A 20,027-nucleotide genomic window follows, 5' to 3' on the forward strand; every position below is an offset into this window, starting at 1 on the left:
ATGATAGCAAAATGTGCTCTTTCAGAATTAAATGACTGTCGTCCTCCATAAGGTTAATGTCCTTCCTGCTTGGATCCCCAAAGGGATAGAAATTTGCTCTCCAACCCCACAGGGTCCCCAGGGAGGCTCTCTGTGTCAGTAAGGAGCATGCTGCTAGCTCAGTAAGTGACAGGGCCCAGGAAAGCCATGTCTAGGATGGGGCCTGTAGGTTCAGGGAGGAACAGCAGAGTCACCTTGACTCCAGCTGCTAAAGCCCCACGTCTGCAGGGGCAGGATGGCTCAGTCCTACCTCGTGATCCTTGTGCACAGCTATCTCCTTTCTCCTATTTTTGGCACAGAAAACCCACAGATTTTCCCCCGAGGGGTGAGCGCAGACGGCTCTTTGCTTGCTGGGAAAAAGAACAGTTCCTCTTCGGCAGCAATGTAAACAAACTTGCCCTTTCTGCTCGGTCTTTCTCCCGAGATCCCTGATCCGCTCTGTGATGACAACCTGCCATTTTCTGTCCAATTCAGCATGTTTACTTTTTTATTGGGATTCATGTCTGAGTTTCTTTTGAATCAAATTACTGCATTTCCCTGGTGAGATACACCATATGACGATCTTGTTAGAACAAAATCAAATATAAAATTTGCGCTCAGTGCTGCTCGGTCTCATCCCCCACCACATGTTTTCCCTGTTGTTTGGACACACTTCTGTCAGCTACTTGAACAGTAATGAATCCTCCTCATGTTTAGGACGATTTTCAGACATTGCTGTCTTGGAAAAGATAAAGGCGAATTGGTTGAAACAGTGTCAACAGAGAGCAGGTCACTATTTCAAAACTATTTTACAACGTACATCGCTGGTCTTCCCCAATATACGTGGGTTGAAGAAAACCAGAAAGACAAACGGATTCATTTTGTTGAGTCAAAGCTGCAATTGAACACTTTCTTGACGTTTTATCCCCAGAGAGGTATCGTCATTCATTGCTTCAGTGAGTCCTGAAGCCAAGCATTCCATAGCATCTTTTTGAATGGGAACAGGGCGTTGTAGTTCATGTTACATTTTCTGTAAATAGTTTCCCTCTCTCCTTTACTTTTCCTGGTACTGATTATTATCTTTCAAGCAATTCCTGTGTGCCTCGTACAAATAAGGTTTACAAACTAGGTTGTGCTAAATAGTGCAGAAATGAGTCTCCATCCAAACACCGGAGAGACTCATGTTACCCGAGTGTTTCTTTGCTTCTCACGGCTTTCAGAGTGACGTTCAATCAAGCTTCTTGGTGGGACGCTTTGTGATCAGACCCCTAGCCCTTCCTGGGATTCGGGTTCATGGCACTAATTGCCATTTCTGAGTATGCCACTTTGTCTTGCTTTTGTGTCCACCTGGAGTCTCCCTCTTCCACTTTTTCTTAGTTAACTCTCCCTTCCTTCCTTCCTCCCTCCCTTCCTTCCTTCCTTCCTCCCTCCCTCCCTTCCTTCCTTCTTTCCTTCCTTCCTCCCTTCCTTCTTCCCTTCCTTCCTTCCTTCCTCCCTTCCTTCTTTTCTTCCTTCCTTCCTTCCTCCCTTCCTTCCTTCCTTCCTTCCTTCCTCCCTCCCTCCCTTCCTTCCTTTTAAATTTATTTACTGTCAAGTTAGCTCACACACAGTGTAACCTTGACTTCAGGGGTAGATTCCTGTGATTTATCACTTATATACAACACCCAATGTTCATCCCAACAAATGCCCTCCTCAGTACCCATCACCCATTTCTCCCTCCCCCCCACCCCTCTCCTCCATCAACCCTCAGTGTGTTCTCTGTATTTAAGATTCCCTTATGGTTTGCCTCCATCTCTGTTTGTATCTTATTTTTCCTTCCCTTCCCCTATGGTCTTCTATTAAGTTTCTCAAATTCCACCTATGAATGAAATCATGATATCTGTCTTTCTCTGACTTATTTTACTTAGCATAATACTCCTCAGTTCCACCCATGTTGTTGCAAATGGTAAGATTTCATGGTTTTTCATCACCAAGTAGTATTCCATTGTGTATGTATATACACATCTTCTTTATCCATTCATCAGTTGATGGACATTTGGGCTCTTTCCATAATTTTGCTATTGTTGAGAGTGCTGCTATAAACATTGAACTCCCACTCACTTTTTGAAGAAAGAGTCATTCTAGCCCAGCCTGGTACCCCTAGGCTCAGCAGCGTGCCCCCATGTCAATGAAAGAACTGTTGCAAATCTATTTTGTGGGGTTTAACCTGATGGCCGCGCCACGGTCCCTGCATGGCTGCTTCCTCCAGCGCAGTGAGCTTCCCGTTGGCAGGGCAGAAAGTTTTCCACCTCCCCAGCACCCAGCAGCAGCAGATTCACAGCACTGGCTTAGTACACGCTGGTGAATTAATGAGTGCAGCAACTTGTTGAATTAACCGCCCCTCCTCCATCTTTGGCTGCCAAAGACACCACCAGAAACTTTTTTTAAAAATAAAGAGCATTTTGTGGTCTGTAGTCACACCATTCCCTAGGACTTTCCTAATTTTGATATGAAAATACTCTTTAAGCAACAAAAGGTGACAGCATATATTTTGAAATACTTATTTTCTCCAAGTCTTTGTCCATAGAATCAAACCTACCTACTTCCTTAAGTTACTTTTTAATGGGAACTTTTTTTAAAGTTTATTTATTTGATCGCTTCTCGGCCTTTTGGCTAAGATCAAGTGTAAAGTTTATTTATTTGAGAGAGACAGAGACAGTGTGAGCAGGGAAGGGGCAGAGAGAGAGGGAAAGAGAGAATCCCAAGCAGGCTCTGCGCTGTCAGCACAGAGCCCATTGTGGGGATTGAATTCAAGAAACCGTGAGATCATGATCTGAGCCGAAACCAGGAGTCGGACACTTAACTGACTGAGCCATCCAAGTGCCCCCATTTAATGGGAACTTTTGATGATACCTCAAACATGATAAGGAATCCACCTAGTGCTATAGATGAAGTGAAAATGTACTGTGCCACAAAGTGATTGGTTCATTCTATCCTCAGAGTGCTGACCACAAGAAATGACAGAGATGGACCGAAGCCACAAAAATGACACAGTCTCCCTGTAAAGCCCATTGTGTGAAGTCTTCTCTTGGATCTTACTATAAGTTAGTATGTTTCTCTTTTACTAGTTAAACCTTCAACTAAGTGCCGGATTCAATTCTAGTACTTATGGTGCTAAATGAGTTAATCCCCACAACAAGCTTATGGGGTTGACACTATAGTTATTCCATTTTATGGATGAGGAAACTAAAGCCCCAGAGAGGTTACGTAGCTTGCCCGAGGTCACACAGCCAAAAAGAAGCAGAGCTGGGCTGGAATACAGGCAGTCCGGCACCAGAGCCTGTGTCCCAAACCATAGCCTCTCAGGACTCAATCTGTGAGAGTTGACACCACACCAGGCACACAGGGCACTCCTGACTTTCGGAGTCGATAAAACGAAAGAATGCATACTTGACCATGTGGTTGACAGAGGTGTGTTGCATTAGAGTTCTAAAAGCCAAATAAACTCAGAAAAATACACGCTTAAAGGTTTTCCAGGTTCACGCTAGAGTAAATGTCCCCTGAGGATTGAGAAAGTAAAGCAAGGTAACTGTAACCGGGGCCTTGCCCTGCCCTGTTGATTCCTGTCTGTTCAGTTGTGCCTCTAAAAACATGAGGGCATGGGATTCAGCGATGCACCAGGAAGGGTGGCCAGGGCAGGACTTCAGGTGGGACACCCGGGGGGTGACCCTCGTCCCTGCAGCACCCCGCATATGGGTACCCCTGCACAAGTGTCACATGCCTTGTGCGTGTCCTGCCACGGCCCCCTCTCCTATGTCAGCACCCCACCCCCATCCCGCGCCGCCCCATGGTGGCAGCGGGAGGTGGGGAGACTTAACCTGAAAGTTACAGAGTGCTAGGATTATCCCCAAGAGAACTCTCCATTTTGCAACTCTCCCCATAATACCTTCCTGTTTGTTCCTGCTTCCCTCGCTAGTGTAGGTTCTTTTAAATTTTCTTCCCTTTCTTCTTCTTTCCTTCTTTAAAAGAACCCAACCAACTGGTAATGGTTTGGGTGTTTAAAAGTATTTGAAAGCATCTCTACCCCCAGTTTATTGAGATATAGTTGACAGGTAACATTGTGTAAGTTTAAGGTGTGCAGTGGGATGATCTGGTATACATATACGTTACTTTTCAGCAGTCTTCTCTGATCCACTGAATGTAGAGAAAAAAAAAGTTCTTTGAAATGTAATTAATTAATACAACATTTTATTTCAGAGTGTAGCAATCCTTAATAAATCCTCAATTTTAATAGGTTTAAAATGAGTATCTGCTGTTTTAGTTTGCACTTATAAATCATATTTCTTCAGGAAATATGAATGGGAAATGATTTTTTTGTGCACTTTCAAATAGGCATCATCTACAGTGTGTTAAAGGAAGTCTCGAGGTATTTTGATACAGTTCATGAAAAACTGGACTCAGGTTATTTTATGAATTGTTATTTGAGCCTATAACTAATCTCTTTGACTTTAACATCTTTAATAAACATTTGAGCAACGTATGCATTCAGAATATTGGAGAGAACTGAGACATTATCTCTGTTTGTTAGGCTTCTATTTTCTCCCTAACCTAATTTTGTCTTTCATAAGATATTAATGCTTTTGGAAGCCTTATTCTTAATCCTATTAATTCCTAAGCTAGCCTTTAAAAGTGCATGAGGAAATATGCAAAGGCAGTCAGTTTCACCGAGTTAGAAGTTAAATTGTTAAAGGTAGATGTAAGAATTTCAGGGTTGCTAAAATGCAGAACTTTATCTGAAACTACTGCCTGGACTGAAATCCAACCCTCAAGGCCTGGTTTGCATTAGTCTCTGTGGCTCAGCAGCCTTCTGAGCCGTGGTCACTGGGAACACACGAGGATGCCCTTGTCAGTAGAGCGGAGCGTGTGTGTCTGTCCATTTGTCCGCATTGGCCTAAAGAGCCAGTCTTAAAGAAGCAGAGCAGTGGGGCAGCTCTGGCAGCTGTAATGAAATCTTTGGCAACTCAGCTGAGAAACGGAGCTAAACTCAAGACAACGCAGCATCTGGGGCATGAAAGGAAGTATCATGAGGTCCCTGAGAGGAGAAAGAAGCAGAGTTTGAAACTTGTAGGGTAAGAGCGGGAGGAAGTGATTTTTAAAATACTCTTTTTATTTTTATCTTAGAGAGAGAGAGTGCGAGACTGAGGGAGAGGGGCAGAGGGGGAAAGAAAGCATCTTAAGCAGGCTCTGTGCTGAACTCCAACGCGGGGCTTGGTCCCATGACTCTGGGATCACGACCTGAGCCAAAATCAAGAGACAGACGCTCAACCCACTGAGCCACCCAGGTGCCCCTAAAATACTCTTAATTCCAGACAAAATGTTTTGCAGCTTTGAGGTGGTTAGGTAAAGGCAGTACCGGAAACACATTCTAAAACGTAAAAAGCTACGATGTATATATAACCTTGTTTTTATTGTATGTATGCTGCTACTTTTTCTTCACCAATGAGTGTGAACTAATTTTACTCACTAAGGTACACAGAGAAGTCCTCCCCCTCACCAGCCACCACCCCCCACCCCCCCCCCCCCCCCGCCCTGCCCAACACACACTCCAGTGATGGTACGCCTCTTTGAAACAGATTTCTTCAGATCAGTTAATTGCCTCCGGTTCCTGAATGACTTGCCAACGGAAGGAATTAGCTAACGACGGAGGTGGTAAAGAGAGCCCTGCATTTCAGGTAAGGTAGGAGCACATCACCATGCCTGGAGATGCTCCCGAAAGCTGCCTGCCCTAGATCCCGCTACAGCCACATGCTCTCTGGGCTGGAGGGACAATAGCTGTCACAGCCGTGACACGAGCCAGTCCCTTCACTGTGGTCTCATCTCCAACACATGACATCACTAGTTGGCCTGTAATTGTGTTAAGGGGACAGTTTCTTCCCGGACAGCCACCAAAACAGCATTAGGACTTCACATCATTCTTAATCACACAAAAAGCCAAGAAGGATAATCACGAATGGGGGGAGAGACCCTGACAGGCCTCTGTTCTTGCTGCGCTTCTGGGGAATAAGGGAAAGGGATCCTCCCTCCTCTCTGCATTTTACGTACATTACCTTCCCAGCAGTAAGTCTCCTTGCCAGGTCGAAACGGGTGTCTGGATGAAATACAGGGTCCCGTTGCCCCGCTGCAGCAGTGGGGAGCACAGTGCCTGGCAGCAGGCCCGGGGGGCCAAGAAGGAGCCCCGCGCGCGGAGCTGGCTCTCACCTCGTATTCCTCCTTGAAGCCGTAACCCTCGGCACACTTCATCTGCGTGATGTGTTGGAGCAGGTCTGCCACGCGGATGGCGGGGTGAAGCTGCCCGGTCTGGTAGGGCACGTCGGCCGGCTCGCGCTTCTTGTAAGTATGGGACTGCACCAGGCTGCTGGTGTCGCTGGCCATCGTGTGGCTTTCGTCTGGGAAGAGAAGGCCATGAAGGGCGTGAGGGAGGCCCAGCGGGGCCCCCGAGAACGCGAAGAAGCTGCTGGTGCCATCCCTTCCACCTACGGCCACCAGTCCCTACGGTGGTGGCCCAGCCAAAGAGGAAAGTTAAATGTTTAGAAACCTGAATGGGATTGGCGATACTGATAGGCATGAGGCAGAGATCTCCGTTTTTACAAAGCAGTCCAAACGATATATCGCTTTCACAAAGCTAGTTGGGAGGAACCCTTCAGCCTTTGGGTGCTGAGGTTTATGGAAGTTTCAGCCTGAAACTTCACCAAGGCCTGGCGCGAAGCCAGCCTTGTATTTATTCTTCCAAAGATCCGTTGACCAGTTTGTATGATGAAGTAAACAAACTCCGTACAAATGTTCCGTGAGCAAAATAAAAGTGCACAGAATGGGTTGGCTTATAAAGCTAGCGATGAAAACATGAACTTGACACATGAAATCCAAGGAAAGCAGAAATTGAAAACGGAACTGGGTCTGATGGGTCCCTTGCATGCGCCAGTGACGGAAAGCTTGACAGAAGACTGTGGACCAGCACATCACACATGGAATGTTCTACAAGAGCTAACATGCAGGCCGGCACGCAGCAGAACCAGCTGGCTTTGTCCGAATCTACAGATAAGACACACACTCCCGATCCCTCCACACCTTTTCCGTGGGCGAATGGGGGAACTTACCATTTATTGGCACTTTTAAGAAGGTACATATCAGGAGAAAAGAGGAGGAGAAAAAGGAAACAGGGCATAAGCAATAGTACTGTGTGAATAATTACAGGTCGTTTTAATTCTGTGCTTTACTTTTATAGTTAAGCTTTCTCTTCGTAGGTGATCAGAGGTCAAAGCCTCAAGTCTCCCATCACGTTAGGATGGGGGTGTCTTATTTAAACACTCAATAAAAAAAAGGAGGCTAAAACAGTATCATAATCGCTTTTTTATCCCCCATGAACTAAGTAACGACTAGATAAAAGTCTTATTTGTACTTGACACATTTTCTCATTTAAATTCCTCGAACAGGTCAAACCAAATGGTACGACAAAACTAATGTCAAAATTTGGTCAAATAAGCCTAAAGAGGCTATATTTTAACGGAAGACTCCTAGCAAATTAGATTAATGAACTGCAGAAATTGTAGCTTTGGAAAAAAAAAAAAAAGTCTTACGCAGGAAGGTGCTATTAGATTAAGAGTTGGACGTGCTACAGGTTAGCTCATTATAGTGCTGAATCCCTTTAGCCGTTTTGTGACTGAGGATGTGTCTCACAAAATACAATGCTCCCTTCACTTAAAACGAGAATGTTAAATCAAAATTGAGTTCAGGTATAAAGAATTAAAACATCCATAAAAAACGGGTATGTTCATTTTTTAAAAAAATTACCAGATTGTTTGTCCATATAGGGAATTCAGCCATGGGTATTCTTTCTTTCTTTCTTTCCTTTTTAATTTTTTTTAACTGAGAGATTCAGCTCCAAAGGAAATTTAGCTCAAGGACACTCGGTTAGCTGGGCCTGGTTTTCAAACCTCAGTACTATCTGCATCGCAAAGCACCTGGGGATGCATGGTATGAAAGGTGGGACACAAGTGTAGTTATGTTGCTGTTGCTGAAATGGCACCTGGGTCACTACAAGGTGGCTAAAGACACAAAGACAAAATAAAAAAGGGTGGTAAGTTGATTTTATGAGTTGGTCTCTCATTTGGATTTGCTTTGAAATGTAGCCACTCAGATGTTCCCATTTTATTAGGACAGCCGCGAGTAAGCCGGGATGTTTTCACATCACATTTGCTTGCTGGCGACTGCCAAGCTCATCAAGGGGGTGCAGGGTCCCTGCTGAAGTACTGAGCCCGTGGAGCTTTTAGCCACTCCAGCAGGAAGTCCTGTTCTTTATACTAAAATAAATGGAACATTAATTAGTTTCCCCCCTGTGCATCTCTCCTCTCAGTTCTGGACCTTTTGGGAGGAACATAATTAAATGGCCTCCATTGTGGACTGACCTTCTAAACTTCCCACACAACTCTGGTCCTAGGGCCAGGCATTCTTGGACGGTTTAATTCCCAGAGCGACAACCACTGTTACCATTATGCTCGTCACCACCCCGCCCCCACCCCCGCTGCATTATGATCTCGGCCTCATAACTAGCGTGCGGACCCATCTTTATGCATTTAAACGCTACCGAGGCCATCTAAGAAATGAGTGCTATTATCGAGTACATAGATATCAAGGGGGGAATAGAAGGTTTCTCGTGCCATATGTGTTATGAAACTGGGTCACCTACCCTATTAGAAATTTTTGATTCCACCAAAATTAGTGATTCGTGATTAAAATTAGCGATTTAATTAGTGATTTTTAAAAAGAATGATCACTGATAACATATATATCATTTGTCATGATTTCCTGTGTTTGCCTAAAAATTATCCACTAACAATGTTTTTCAGTTACAAATTTTGCCTAAGAGGAAATCAGGAACACAGCTTCTCACTAACAGTTCTGATGGTTTCTGAAGAACTGGGAATTAATTCTACCTATATCCTTTAATAGATTATCTTGAATTCTCAACAAACCAGCTGAAAGAACTAGAATTGAAATGAGTGCTATGTTTCTGAGTGCTATTATATCTACTTATCCTGAGATCAGTATCTATTAGCATTTATTTACCGAGAAAGACCTATATCTATCAATCATTATCTATCTATCTGTCTACATAGCTACCTATCAATCTCTCTCCCTCTCTCTCCCTTACTCTCTCTCTGTCTCTCTTTTTGTCTTGGCAAGACAATGATGTAAAGGCGTACTAAAACTCTGTACATTAAGCTGGGCACCTTAGCACATAAGAATAAAAGGTGGAGATAACAGAGGATCTTAGGGTGCCAAGCTCCAAGTCACAAAAATTTTGTGAGCATTTGCTCGTCTTAATTGTAAATTGCAATAGCGTTGTTCCCCAAATGTGCCAGAGTAGATGTACAGCTTATCTTCTTCCCATGGTGTCAAGGGATAACCTCATTAATGCTTACTATGGGATATACAGACTCACATTTGCACCAAACTCGTGGGGGGAACAGTTCGCAAGCACTGCCGTGTGCTGCGTTGGTACATACGTAAGCCAGACGTGATCACACTTACTTGTCAATCTGGCTGACTTACTTTTCACAAATGTACATCATGTTTGCTACTTGAATTGTCTGTTCAAGTGATTCCCTTTTGGTAGAGAAGCCTAACCAAGTTTAAAAGATGTCATTAGTGTTTGTAATAACAAAGCAGCGACTTTAAAAAATGATATTTGTTTAATAAGCTTATCTTAATCCTGCTGTGCAATCTGAACATTTTCTTCCCTCTGACGGTGCACAGCTCAGCCCTCCCTACTCCAGCTCCCCCAAGGTCAGAACGTCTACTGGAGGAGCTGCAGGATGAATGCCACGGCACACAAAGAAATCGCAAATCTTTGCTTCTGGAAAGATTCTGCAAATGTCATCTGCATGTAGATTACATTGTTCGGGTGCCTAAAATTAGCTTGTGCCCCTTACGTATGAAAAGAATAAAAATGCAGCCTTCTCCCCATATAGCTGGCACTCTAAGGGGGGGGGAGGGGGGTTGGTGAGCTCTGTTTGTTAGCCCTCAAAATGATGCAAATTCAAAAATTTGGGTTTATGTCCGTTCTCAAACTTCTGTCTGAGTTCCTATGGAACTCAGGCCACAAACTTGCTTAAGCCCAGAAAACACCGTAAGGAAAACAAATGACCCTCTATGCGAAAATCGTAACAACTCAGAGAAAAGAGAAGCACAGGGGGAAAAACTGTGTTGCAAAGATATCAACCCTTGTAAAGAGAATTAGGAAGCAGAAAGTCGAACAGCTGTGGATGAAAGTCTTGCTACGGTGAATTGGTATATACCTTGAAGTTGTTTGTGTTGTGCTCCTTTTCGGTAAGGTTAGTAGTAGAAAGAGAACACAGCTGTGATACACTTGGGTTATTTATGCATCTCAAATGCAATAGCAGCTCATGTTGGTGTGGTTATAGCCAGGTAATGCCATTTCTCCAAAACCCTCTTACATGGGACAAACGGGATTTTTTTTTTTTGCAGCTCCTGGCTGGGAACAGCTCATATTTTCACTGCATTCTGCCCCACTGGGCTAACATTTTATTTCATTTCTCGTGACATCTGACACATAATACACCATGTGATTATAAAGTGCCATCTTGTCACTTTGCTGCTGAGAACATCAGCTCCTTTGAAATTCCAGCATGTGACAGACACTTTGGAATGCTGGGGCGGGGGCCGTGAGTGGCGTGGAGGAGGGGTAGGGGGCCAAAACTCGACTGTGATCATTTTTCTGCATAACATATGGCATAATCAGAAAAAATGCTATTTTTGAAACTGAAGTTTTTAGTGCTTAGTGATAAGTGAAAATAAGAAGTGATTTTTACTTTTACGACCTCATATTACAGAATTCAGCTCTTAGAAATACACAGCTGAGTGATGACATACTTGTTTTTCCTTGGGATCAAATCTGACTTGAAGTTCTGAACACAGCAAGGGAAAATACTAGAGCTGGGATCGTTCATTTGAGTCTTTTGGTATCATTTCCAACATAACATGAGGCTAACCCTTCTTATCAATGGAGACTGTTTGGAGAAAGTCTTTTTATTATCTCTGCCCTCCCCCCAGGCCACCCGCCACCCCCTTGTCCTGCTTACAATCACTGCATCATATAGACTAGAACTCCAGGCTCCTACAGAGTGGCCACTGACTTTGTAAATTACTCCTGCAATAAACTGTGATAAAGGGAAATGTTCTCACCTAAAATTGCAGTTGGCACAAATGGGTCTGTCATACATCATAAGCAGGTCAATGCAGAGAAAGTAAAAAGAGAGAGAACAGTAAATGACTGATGAAAGGCCCCCCACTTTTCCCGCAGAAAGCCATAGAAAGCATCGGGTTACAACACATCACACATATTAAGCTCCTAAAGCATCATGGACAGCAAAGTGAGAGCGTGGACTGATACTGATTGCTAAGGGGTTATGCACGGATGCAACAGTGGAAGAATCTGTTACCTGGGTAGTAGGAATTGGGCACCGATGTGCTCAGTGTATTCGTTTTCATTGTGAAGGATGATGGTGAAGACACAGCTGTAAAGGAGAGAAGAACTAGTCAGCAGTCGCAGGAGGCAAAGCCTGAAAACACAGCCCTCCAAGGTCACTCAGAAGGACACCATACTGGTAGAGACTTGACTGAAGAAACGCCAGACATCTACTGAAGCCTATGTGGTCAATCTTATCATTCCCTGCTGTCTCCAGGGAATCACTTGTATTTTAGAGGCAGGTACCCTTTTATTGCTTAAAAGGTTTTCTTACCCCACAAATGAGGAAAAACCCCCATAACCTCTGCCGCCATTTTGAATCGAGAAATTCATTAGACTTTTATTTTGACTTCTAGCCTTTGCTTGTAGAATTCTAGCATCACACCAAGTTGTTTTTTTTTTTTTTTCTTTTTTTAAACTAAGGGTATGAGAAGGTGTCTACACGTGGCTTTTGAAGAATTTTAATGTCAATTTTTGCAGTTTGCTAACTCCTCTCCTTCCTCCTATTTTGGATATTCTGAGAACTTTCCACAAAGTTATGACCTGGTTTATGAAAAATAAAGGTGATGTTTCATGTGCACTATATTTAAGATGAAAGCTGCATGCCTGTATATCACGCTATTAGTCTTTTAAATCTTTATAAAAAATGCTTATTTTTCTTTGAAACTTTCCTCTGAAAGATTCAGGATTTAACTCTTAGAACTCTTCTCTCTCCCTGTTATGGAGAGGGGAAGTCAATCCCATCCAATTTATCTGATTTCATTTAAAGTGGATATTTCCTTTTCTAAAAGTAGTTTGTGAACTCTCTTCAACATCTTAATTGATTAGTGCTTTACAATCACTTTATTTATTTATTTATTTTTCAACGTTTATTTATTTTTGGGACAGAGAGAGACAGAGCATGAACGGGGGAGGAGCAGAGAGAGGGAGACACAGAATCGGAAACAGGCTCCAGGCTCTGAGCCATCAGCCCAGAGCCTGATGCCGGGCTCGAACTCACGGACCGCGAGATCGTGACCTGGCTGAAGTTGGACGCCCCGACAATCACTTTAATTTCATTAAAGTGTAAAGATAAATGATTTGACTGTGCTCAAGTGTTTAAGCTGGTTAAACGTAAATCTAAATCTTAACTTTCTGATGTAGTTATATGATTTATTTGATGCTAAAGTTTTGGATCAGGACACTAATACCCAGTTACATCATTTTATTATGGGAAGAAGTACTAAAAACCTGTGTTTAGGTACTAAACACAGTACTAAATACAGTACTGAACACAGTACTAAATACAGTACTAAAAACCTGTGTGTTATCTTTATTCTGCTGACACGTTAATATATTTTAGCTCTCCTAAAGCAGTTCCTTCATGACGGTGTTTTTCAACTTCTGTTTATATTTTTAAAATGTAGAATTAATAAATGACAGACCAAGAACCAGAATCCAGACTGCCTGTCATTTATAAGATATTTTTCTAAATTAAAGAGGTATCATATTTATAATGCATGTTTATGGTAAACTGCCAGGAAAAAAGAGAGCAACTGATGAAAATAAGAACAAAAAACCTGAGTACTTATAAAATGTGCTAGGGTCAGCGAGAAGAACGCCTATTACCTGCAGACATTTTTATGTCATTGGTAAACATGCGCAAAGCAGATACAAAATAGCCGTGTTTATTTTCACTTTTTAAAAAAATGTATTTTAAATACTCTTGTCTTTTGTAAAAATTAAGCCCAATCCCACCATACACATTTATTTTCCCCCTGGCATAACATATTAAAAGAAGATGGTACAGGGGCACCTGGGTGACTCAGTTGGTTGAGTGTTCAACTTCAGCTCAGGTCATGACCTCACGGTTTGTGAGTTCAAGCCTGGTGTGGGGCTCTGTGCTGACAGCTCAGAGCCTGGGGACGGCTTCGGATTCTGTCTCCCTCTCTCTCTCTACCCCTCCCCTGCTCACACTCTGTCTCCCTCTCTCTCTGCCCCTCCCCCACTCACGCTGTACCTTTCTGTCTCTCAAAAATAAATAAACACTAAGAAAAAAATTTAAAAGAAGATGGTACAACTCCCATTTGCTTTGGTGGACAGATCCCCCATTCTCATAAATATTCTTGTGCTTATTTTTAAATTTTCCAATTTCATTTTTTTTCAGTGTCTCATTTCTAAGAGCTACTTGCCTCATGACCCTAAAAGATGTCAGACGTACCCAGACTTGCAATTGGTTTGGGGCTGGAAGCCTAGGGGTCTAATGAACCCCTCTCCTGCACATTTCCTCCCTCAGCAGCTCGCCTTTTATTTTGAAGGCACTAAGACAGCACTATGATAAAGTCTGCTGTCAGGGTCACTCCTGATGGTTGGGGATTCGATGGCACCTTGTCATTTCTCAAAGAGTGGGGGACAAATGGAACGCCTACTGCTGTGTTTCCTCCTCCACTGGCTTTATTGACAGGAGGCACAAAATAATGGCTCATGGCAGATGAGCCATGGAAGCTGATGCTGGTTTCTGCTGCTGCCTCTTCGCCTGAGCATTTTTGGATTTCTACAGATACTCTCACTTTTTGAAAAGTAACTGCCAAATTAAATTTCCTGTCCAGAGGCAAATATATCCCCTGTTGTTCAAACTTCAAAAGCCTAGAAACTACTCATGTAGGTTTCCACTCTGGGCAGGTAATTCCTAGTAAATTTATGCGTGAGGAGTTTCACCATGAAATAGGAAATTTGGAACATTAATGGGTTATCCTAGAAAGTGAGAACACCTTTCTGTGTGGCCTCTTTCATAATGACATTGAAGAAATGATCACTACTACCAGGATTCAGACCCTGTTGGTGGTAGGCGGGACTCTTCCCATCCCAGCCTACAAGAGTGCATCATAAATTGTTTTTATTTGGTCACTGAATGCAATACACATACATATATATATACACGTATATACATATATATATACACGTATATACATATACATATACATGTATATATATATATGTACGTGTATATATATATAAACTATTTGATACAAAAAAAAAGAGAAGATTCTATGAAAAAAGGGGATGTAGTTTCTGGGATACTGGAGTACTATAGATTATGTCACCTGCACTGAAAATGACACCAAAGGGCAAAGAGCAATGACCGAGGGTGAGGAGCGCCACCGTCCCCACTGGGGTGACAGCTGACAGACATGCTTGCTGAACCCTTGCTCCACTGGGCAAGGTGTGCATGTAGAAGAACAAATGTAGTGCCTCTAAGTAGGAAGAGGTAGGCAACTACAGCCACCATAAACAGAAAGCAGTCAGCGGCAGAAGTCTCTGGAGCCTCACTGAATGTAGGAGAAAGGCAAAGTGTGGGAGAGGTGGACACTGACCGCACAGTGACTGGAGAAGGGGCTGGGAGATGGGGGGAGGCGCCTGGGAGCTGCAGAAAAAGAACAGGCCAAGTGGGTGGTCAGGACGCGGCATACATTGTCCACGCTGGTATAAGGCCTCTCCCTGCTCCCCAGCCCCTGAGACCCCAATTCTGTGCTTCCCAGTCACGGTTCCAGCCTTTCTGCACGGTGATAGCTGCATTTTTGTTCCATCCTCTTGCTGAATTTTGCAGCCAGCATCAGCAGCAGTCGGTGGGCATGGATTTCACACAGGAAAGAAACCTCTAACCTTGAACCCAGCATGGCTGTGCACTACAGAATCAGGCATCCAACGTGGGACTTACTTCTGGTCTCTGAGAAGATCACCAGGGACACAACAACTGCTCCTTTTTGTTCTTCATATACTCAATCTGATTGGTAGCTTTCTAAAATCATGCCTTGTACCTGGATCACAGGTGGTAGTACGGGAAGGTATTAGCTGAAACTCGGTTTACCCACCTGGTGTGAGATGGAAGACTTGTGAAGCGCAAATACAGTTTAACTTATTAATTGCCGCTAATAGCCCTATAATAAAGGCAGAACCTGTCAGCTAAACAAATAAACAACTAACTTGTTACTCAATTTAGCGAACTGTTTTAGAACAGGCTTCACTGTGCAATTCCACACCTGGCTAGCTTACGAACAGGAACTCAACAACAAAAAGGTTGATGAGAAGCAGGTGCCTTCTCCTTCAAGAAAAAAAAAGCCTTCTCATTAATGCTCTCTGAGGCTTTACAGAAACTTAATTGTGGCTACCTGTGCTCCCTGCTCTGGTCCTACCATCTTCGCAGTATCATCCGTTCCTAGGCAATCCAGCGCTCCCAGAGAAGTTTTCAGAATCACTTAAGGGGATGGGGAAACCAACAGGGCATAAGGATTCTTCAGGGAGTTTTATTTTTTTGTTTGTTTTTTTAATTGCCCAGGACTATCCAGTATCCTGAAGAACCACAGAAATGTATTAGAAGCTAAGAAATGTAGGTACTTACATCTCCCGTTCAGATTGTGCGTGTCCATGAACGAGAACGCCTCGTCGCAGTTGGTGCCTTGCTCGGCATAGCTCTTGTCCATTGAGTTCACCATCACGGTCATCTCCTGCCGGGTGCTGCTCATTGTCTCCTTCCGCTTCTTGGCTAGTTTCCTTAGGACAAAGAGTTCATTATATAGACATGCAATGTGAATGGAAGATGGGGCCTTGACATGTGTATTGAGTGCAGGAATAACTTCTATGGAGTTATTGGTATTCATTCAAAACATCTATTTATGGTGGCTTTTAGATGTCAGGTTCTCTGCCAACTGCACGGACACAGAGATGAAAAACATCCTCTGCCTGTCCTCAAAAAACCCACAGTGACATCAGGAATATACAGCCTAAAAATATTACTTTCTGTGCTCCTGCTATACGCTAAATTAAAATGACCAATGGCCCTAGCACAATACAATCATAATCTATTTTACTGAGAAGCTTCTAGAGTTACTTTTTACTATATTTTTTTCTACATTCAGTGTCAAAGAGTAGATCTCCTAGTAAATATCTGCCAAACAAAACTGAAATAATCCAGGGACGGATCTAGGAGGCGTATTGTAAAAAACAAAAGTAGGCAAGGAATGAAGAGAGGAGTGCAACTGGGTGATGTGCAGAAAGGGAGAAGGCATGACACACAGCCTACCCAGGGCAGGGGAGCTCAGGCCTCGGGTGCATCGGATGGCATATCCTGACTTCTCAGATGGCTGTGACATGACTAAATTCCCCATGACTCCAGACTAGTTCCTCATCCAGGCAGGTCAACAGAGCAAAGGGTAATGGAAATTTCAAGGTGTTGGTGTCCCGTGGAGAGTTTAGCAAAGGAGTAAGTCCCTATGTCCCTCCCTCCATGGAAGAGAATACAAAAAGGTCAAGGAAGTTAGAGAGATTTCCCGTTATTTTAGAGACACGGTTTAATTCTGGCCTCTGCATCCTGCTCAGTGACCGTCAAAAACTCATAATCTCAAGTTACAGATACCTGGACAAAGCCATAAAAACGTAAGGGAAGTGACATACAAATAAAAAGATGAAGCAAATTTTTACAGTTCTTACTACCGGAGGTTGTTTTATGTACCTGGGACAGCCAAGAATAGAATGAGAGATGCTTAAGAGAAAGGTATAAAGTGAGAAGGTTTAAGACTATTGCACTATAATGCCAAAGATATTACGTCCTAAAATATTCTAATTCCGCCTAAGCACTCAGCAGCATTTACAAAAGAAAATGGCAGCTATTTCTAGTAAATCATCTTGACTCTGATTGACCTAGGACACAGCAGAATTTAAAATGAGTCACATAATCAAAATCACGCCCATATTAGGTGATTGCTAATGCAATGTAAGACATTGACAACATTAGACCATATGGATAATCTTTATTGTCATTTCCAAATGCCACATAATCCAAATGCTTTCTTGCCTGTAGTTATAATAATCTTTTAATTTCATACTTTGAAGGCAGAAGGGTTGCATTAATAAGTTGCCCTTTTTATGACTAAAAGTTGTGGGAGGAAAAGATCCATTTTAAACAGAAAAATGAAAATCATCTATAACTTCTATGACAGCGTTAAAGTTGTAAAGATTTTAAAAAGCAACCCGGAGTGGCTTCTCTGGGAGCTGGCATTCTTCTCTTGCCAGCGTGCAGACCGTGATGGCCTTCTCTGAAGCCCACCCTACCCCCCACCCCCCGCCTTATTTTCTAGCCTGCCATGCCAGTCTGAGCTTGGTTGTTCTCAACAGGTGTTCTGGACAGAGGCAGCAACCGGGTTCAGGTTCCGCAGCGGCGGGTACAATAACACATTTTCTCTGCACTTCTGAATCTGGAAGCTCATTGGGAAAGCATTCTTAAGCCAGGTCCCCCCAGGAACACTGAAGTGGAGGACTGAGATAATTAGCTCCATAATTCAGGCAAAACATTCCCTTTACAAAACATCCCCTTTATGCTGGAATGTCTTTGATTTGTTTTGGACTGATTTATGCAGATACCTGCCTCAATAGTCTGTTTCGTTCTGCCTATGAAGAAGGGCATTACCAAGTTCACCAACCTTCCCTCTGTCTTTTCTTGTTTGTGTTCTAACCTAATCCTTATAGGTTAGAAATGACAGCGAATGTGCTTCTGGTGGTGAAGGGGGTTGGGGGATGTGTGCACCAATAAAAGCTAAGCTTTGGACTGGAAAAGATCTATCTCCTTGCTAATCCTCCATCTGTGTGGATGAATGTCAGTGACGTCAAGCTACGTACTTCACTGCTGATCATCTTTAAGCACAAAGGAAACCCATTAAGGACCCATGAGAGCCAGCTCGAATCAGAGGTCCTGTCAGAGACCCACAGCTTTAAGTTTATATTAAGCACATACTCTGTTCATGAACCTTTTTCAAAACCCGGCTCACAATGCCCTTAAGCTCTAGCAGATGGATCCTCCATGGAGGTCCCAGACACTGTAAATTTTGGGAAAAAACAGAAATCCAGATTTTATGTGGACTCCTTTAATTTTTTAAATGTTGTCAAATCATTCAAATTCGAAAATTAAAGCACAGTGTGGCCCCAACAAAAGAATACTTCTGCTCTCCATTAATGTAGGAGCACTTATATACGTATTAGAATGGAAGGGAGTGGAACTAACATATAATGCCCAATAGAAAGTGTGTGACAGTACTTTACAAATGTTATCTCATCTGATCCTAGTAATCCTGTAAGAGCTCTTACTTCCTAATTTACACATGAAGGAGAGGGGCCTCAGAGAAGTAAGGTGACTTATCCAAATGTCACAGATGGCACCCCAGATCCCTTGACCCCAAAGACACCCATTCCAGAACAATATGTTATTTCTAGTGAAGGATTTCATTACATTTCCTTACAAGTTACATTAAAATTAATACCAACTTGTATGAATACTCTATCTTCTCATAAGTAAATATAATGCTTTGGAAAAGTAAGATTAACTTACCGGCACCTAGCCAATTACACAAAGAGATGGTGTTCAATATGCTTGTTAATGGAATTAATCATTATTGTACCACAGTGTTATTTTCTACAACCTACGTATCAAAAGTAGCTTGCTTGGTTATGGAGGTTTTGAGTTATTGCTTGGGATTTTCATTTTTTCTTATACATAGACAGCTAAATGCTGTGGTCCATAATTACAGATTGCTGAGGAAGGTTGGATTTAGAACTGAGGCTTGGAAATGACTGTGGATAAATGGAAGTTTTTTTCCTCTTTTTTCTATTTCTCTTTTAAGCTTTGTGTTTCAGATCTGGGTTTTTTTTAAGTGAAAACTTCTAAAACTGTCAGAAAAACTTTGTGAACATAATGAAATAAAGTGTTTTGTGCAGGGAAACCCCTAAAGTGAAAGGACTTTTCTCTGCAATCTTATTTAAAGACACAAGGAAATTTATTTCCCATTTTGATTTTTAACAGATTGTTGCCTAAAATATTTTTAATCTCCAATCTCCAAATGTAGTTCCATTAATCTCAAAGGCCCATAATAATAATAACAAATTTCTAACAACATCTAAAAAATGATCATAAAAAATTAGAGAGAAGACTTGTTTACAGTCCAACATGTAAAGAGCTTGGAAGTCATCAGTCTGTTCTAACAAGTAAAAAGCTGAACAAACTGAAAATCAACAACTCTTCTTAGCTTTTTGTCAGATAATTGAGGTTACAGGACAAACTGTGGCTCCCAAAACCACAGAGACAAACAGGTGAATACAAAGAAACCTAACCCACCAGAACAGAAACTGATGAGCAGAGAGCTCTGTGAGAACCAGCACCAGAGTAGGAAAGCTTAAGCCATAATTAATGAATTAATGAGGCTCAGGTGGACAAGTCTGAGACTTAAAAACTCTAGAGGGGTGTCTAGTCTTAGGTACCCACACTTTTGTGAGTTGTATCCCTAAGAGCCCTACCAGATCATCAAGGTAAAGATTGGAGGAAAAAACCCCTAAGCTTCCAGCAGAAGGAGACGGAAAGCAGCCACTTTGAAATACACCCAGAGGGGCGCCTGGGTGGCTCAGTCGGTTAAGCGTCCCACCTCAGCTCAGGTCACGATCTCGCGGTCCGTGAGTTCGAGCC

At 42.7% G+C, this 20,027-nt stretch overlaps 1 protein-coding gene across 6 annotated transcripts in view; it reads right to left on the bottom strand.

Annotated features, from left to right (window-relative positions):
• Window positions 1–20,027, bottom strand: part of PTPRM (protein tyrosine phosphatase receptor type M) — a 787,775-nt gene that overhangs the window by 132,359 nt on the left and 635,389 nt on the right. For 5 of the 6 annotated variants that reach the window (XM_027068514.2, XM_053205687.1, XM_053205686.1 and 2 more), the window contains 3 exons: window positions 15,921–16,072; window positions 11,517–11,591; window positions 6,256–6,443 (listed from right to left, as the gene is read on the bottom strand). In XM_027068514.2, the coding sequence (XP_026924315.1) occupies window positions 6,256–6,443; window positions 11,517–11,591; window positions 15,921–16,072 (415 nt within the window). Of the gene's footprint in view, window positions 1–6,255; window positions 6,444–7,151; window positions 7,164–11,259; window positions 11,287–11,516; window positions 11,592–15,920; window positions 16,073–20,027 lie in introns of all 6 variants that reach the window. The other variant, XM_027068512.2, reaches the window with a different exon arrangement.

Source organism: Acinonyx jubatus, chromosome D3 (assembly GCF_027475565.1).
Source record: "Acinonyx jubatus isolate Ajub_Pintada_27869175 chromosome D3, VMU_Ajub_asm_v1.0, whole genome shotgun sequence".
In the NCBI taxonomy this organism is placed as follows: Eukaryota; Metazoa; Chordata; class Mammalia; order Carnivora; family Felidae; genus Acinonyx; species Acinonyx jubatus.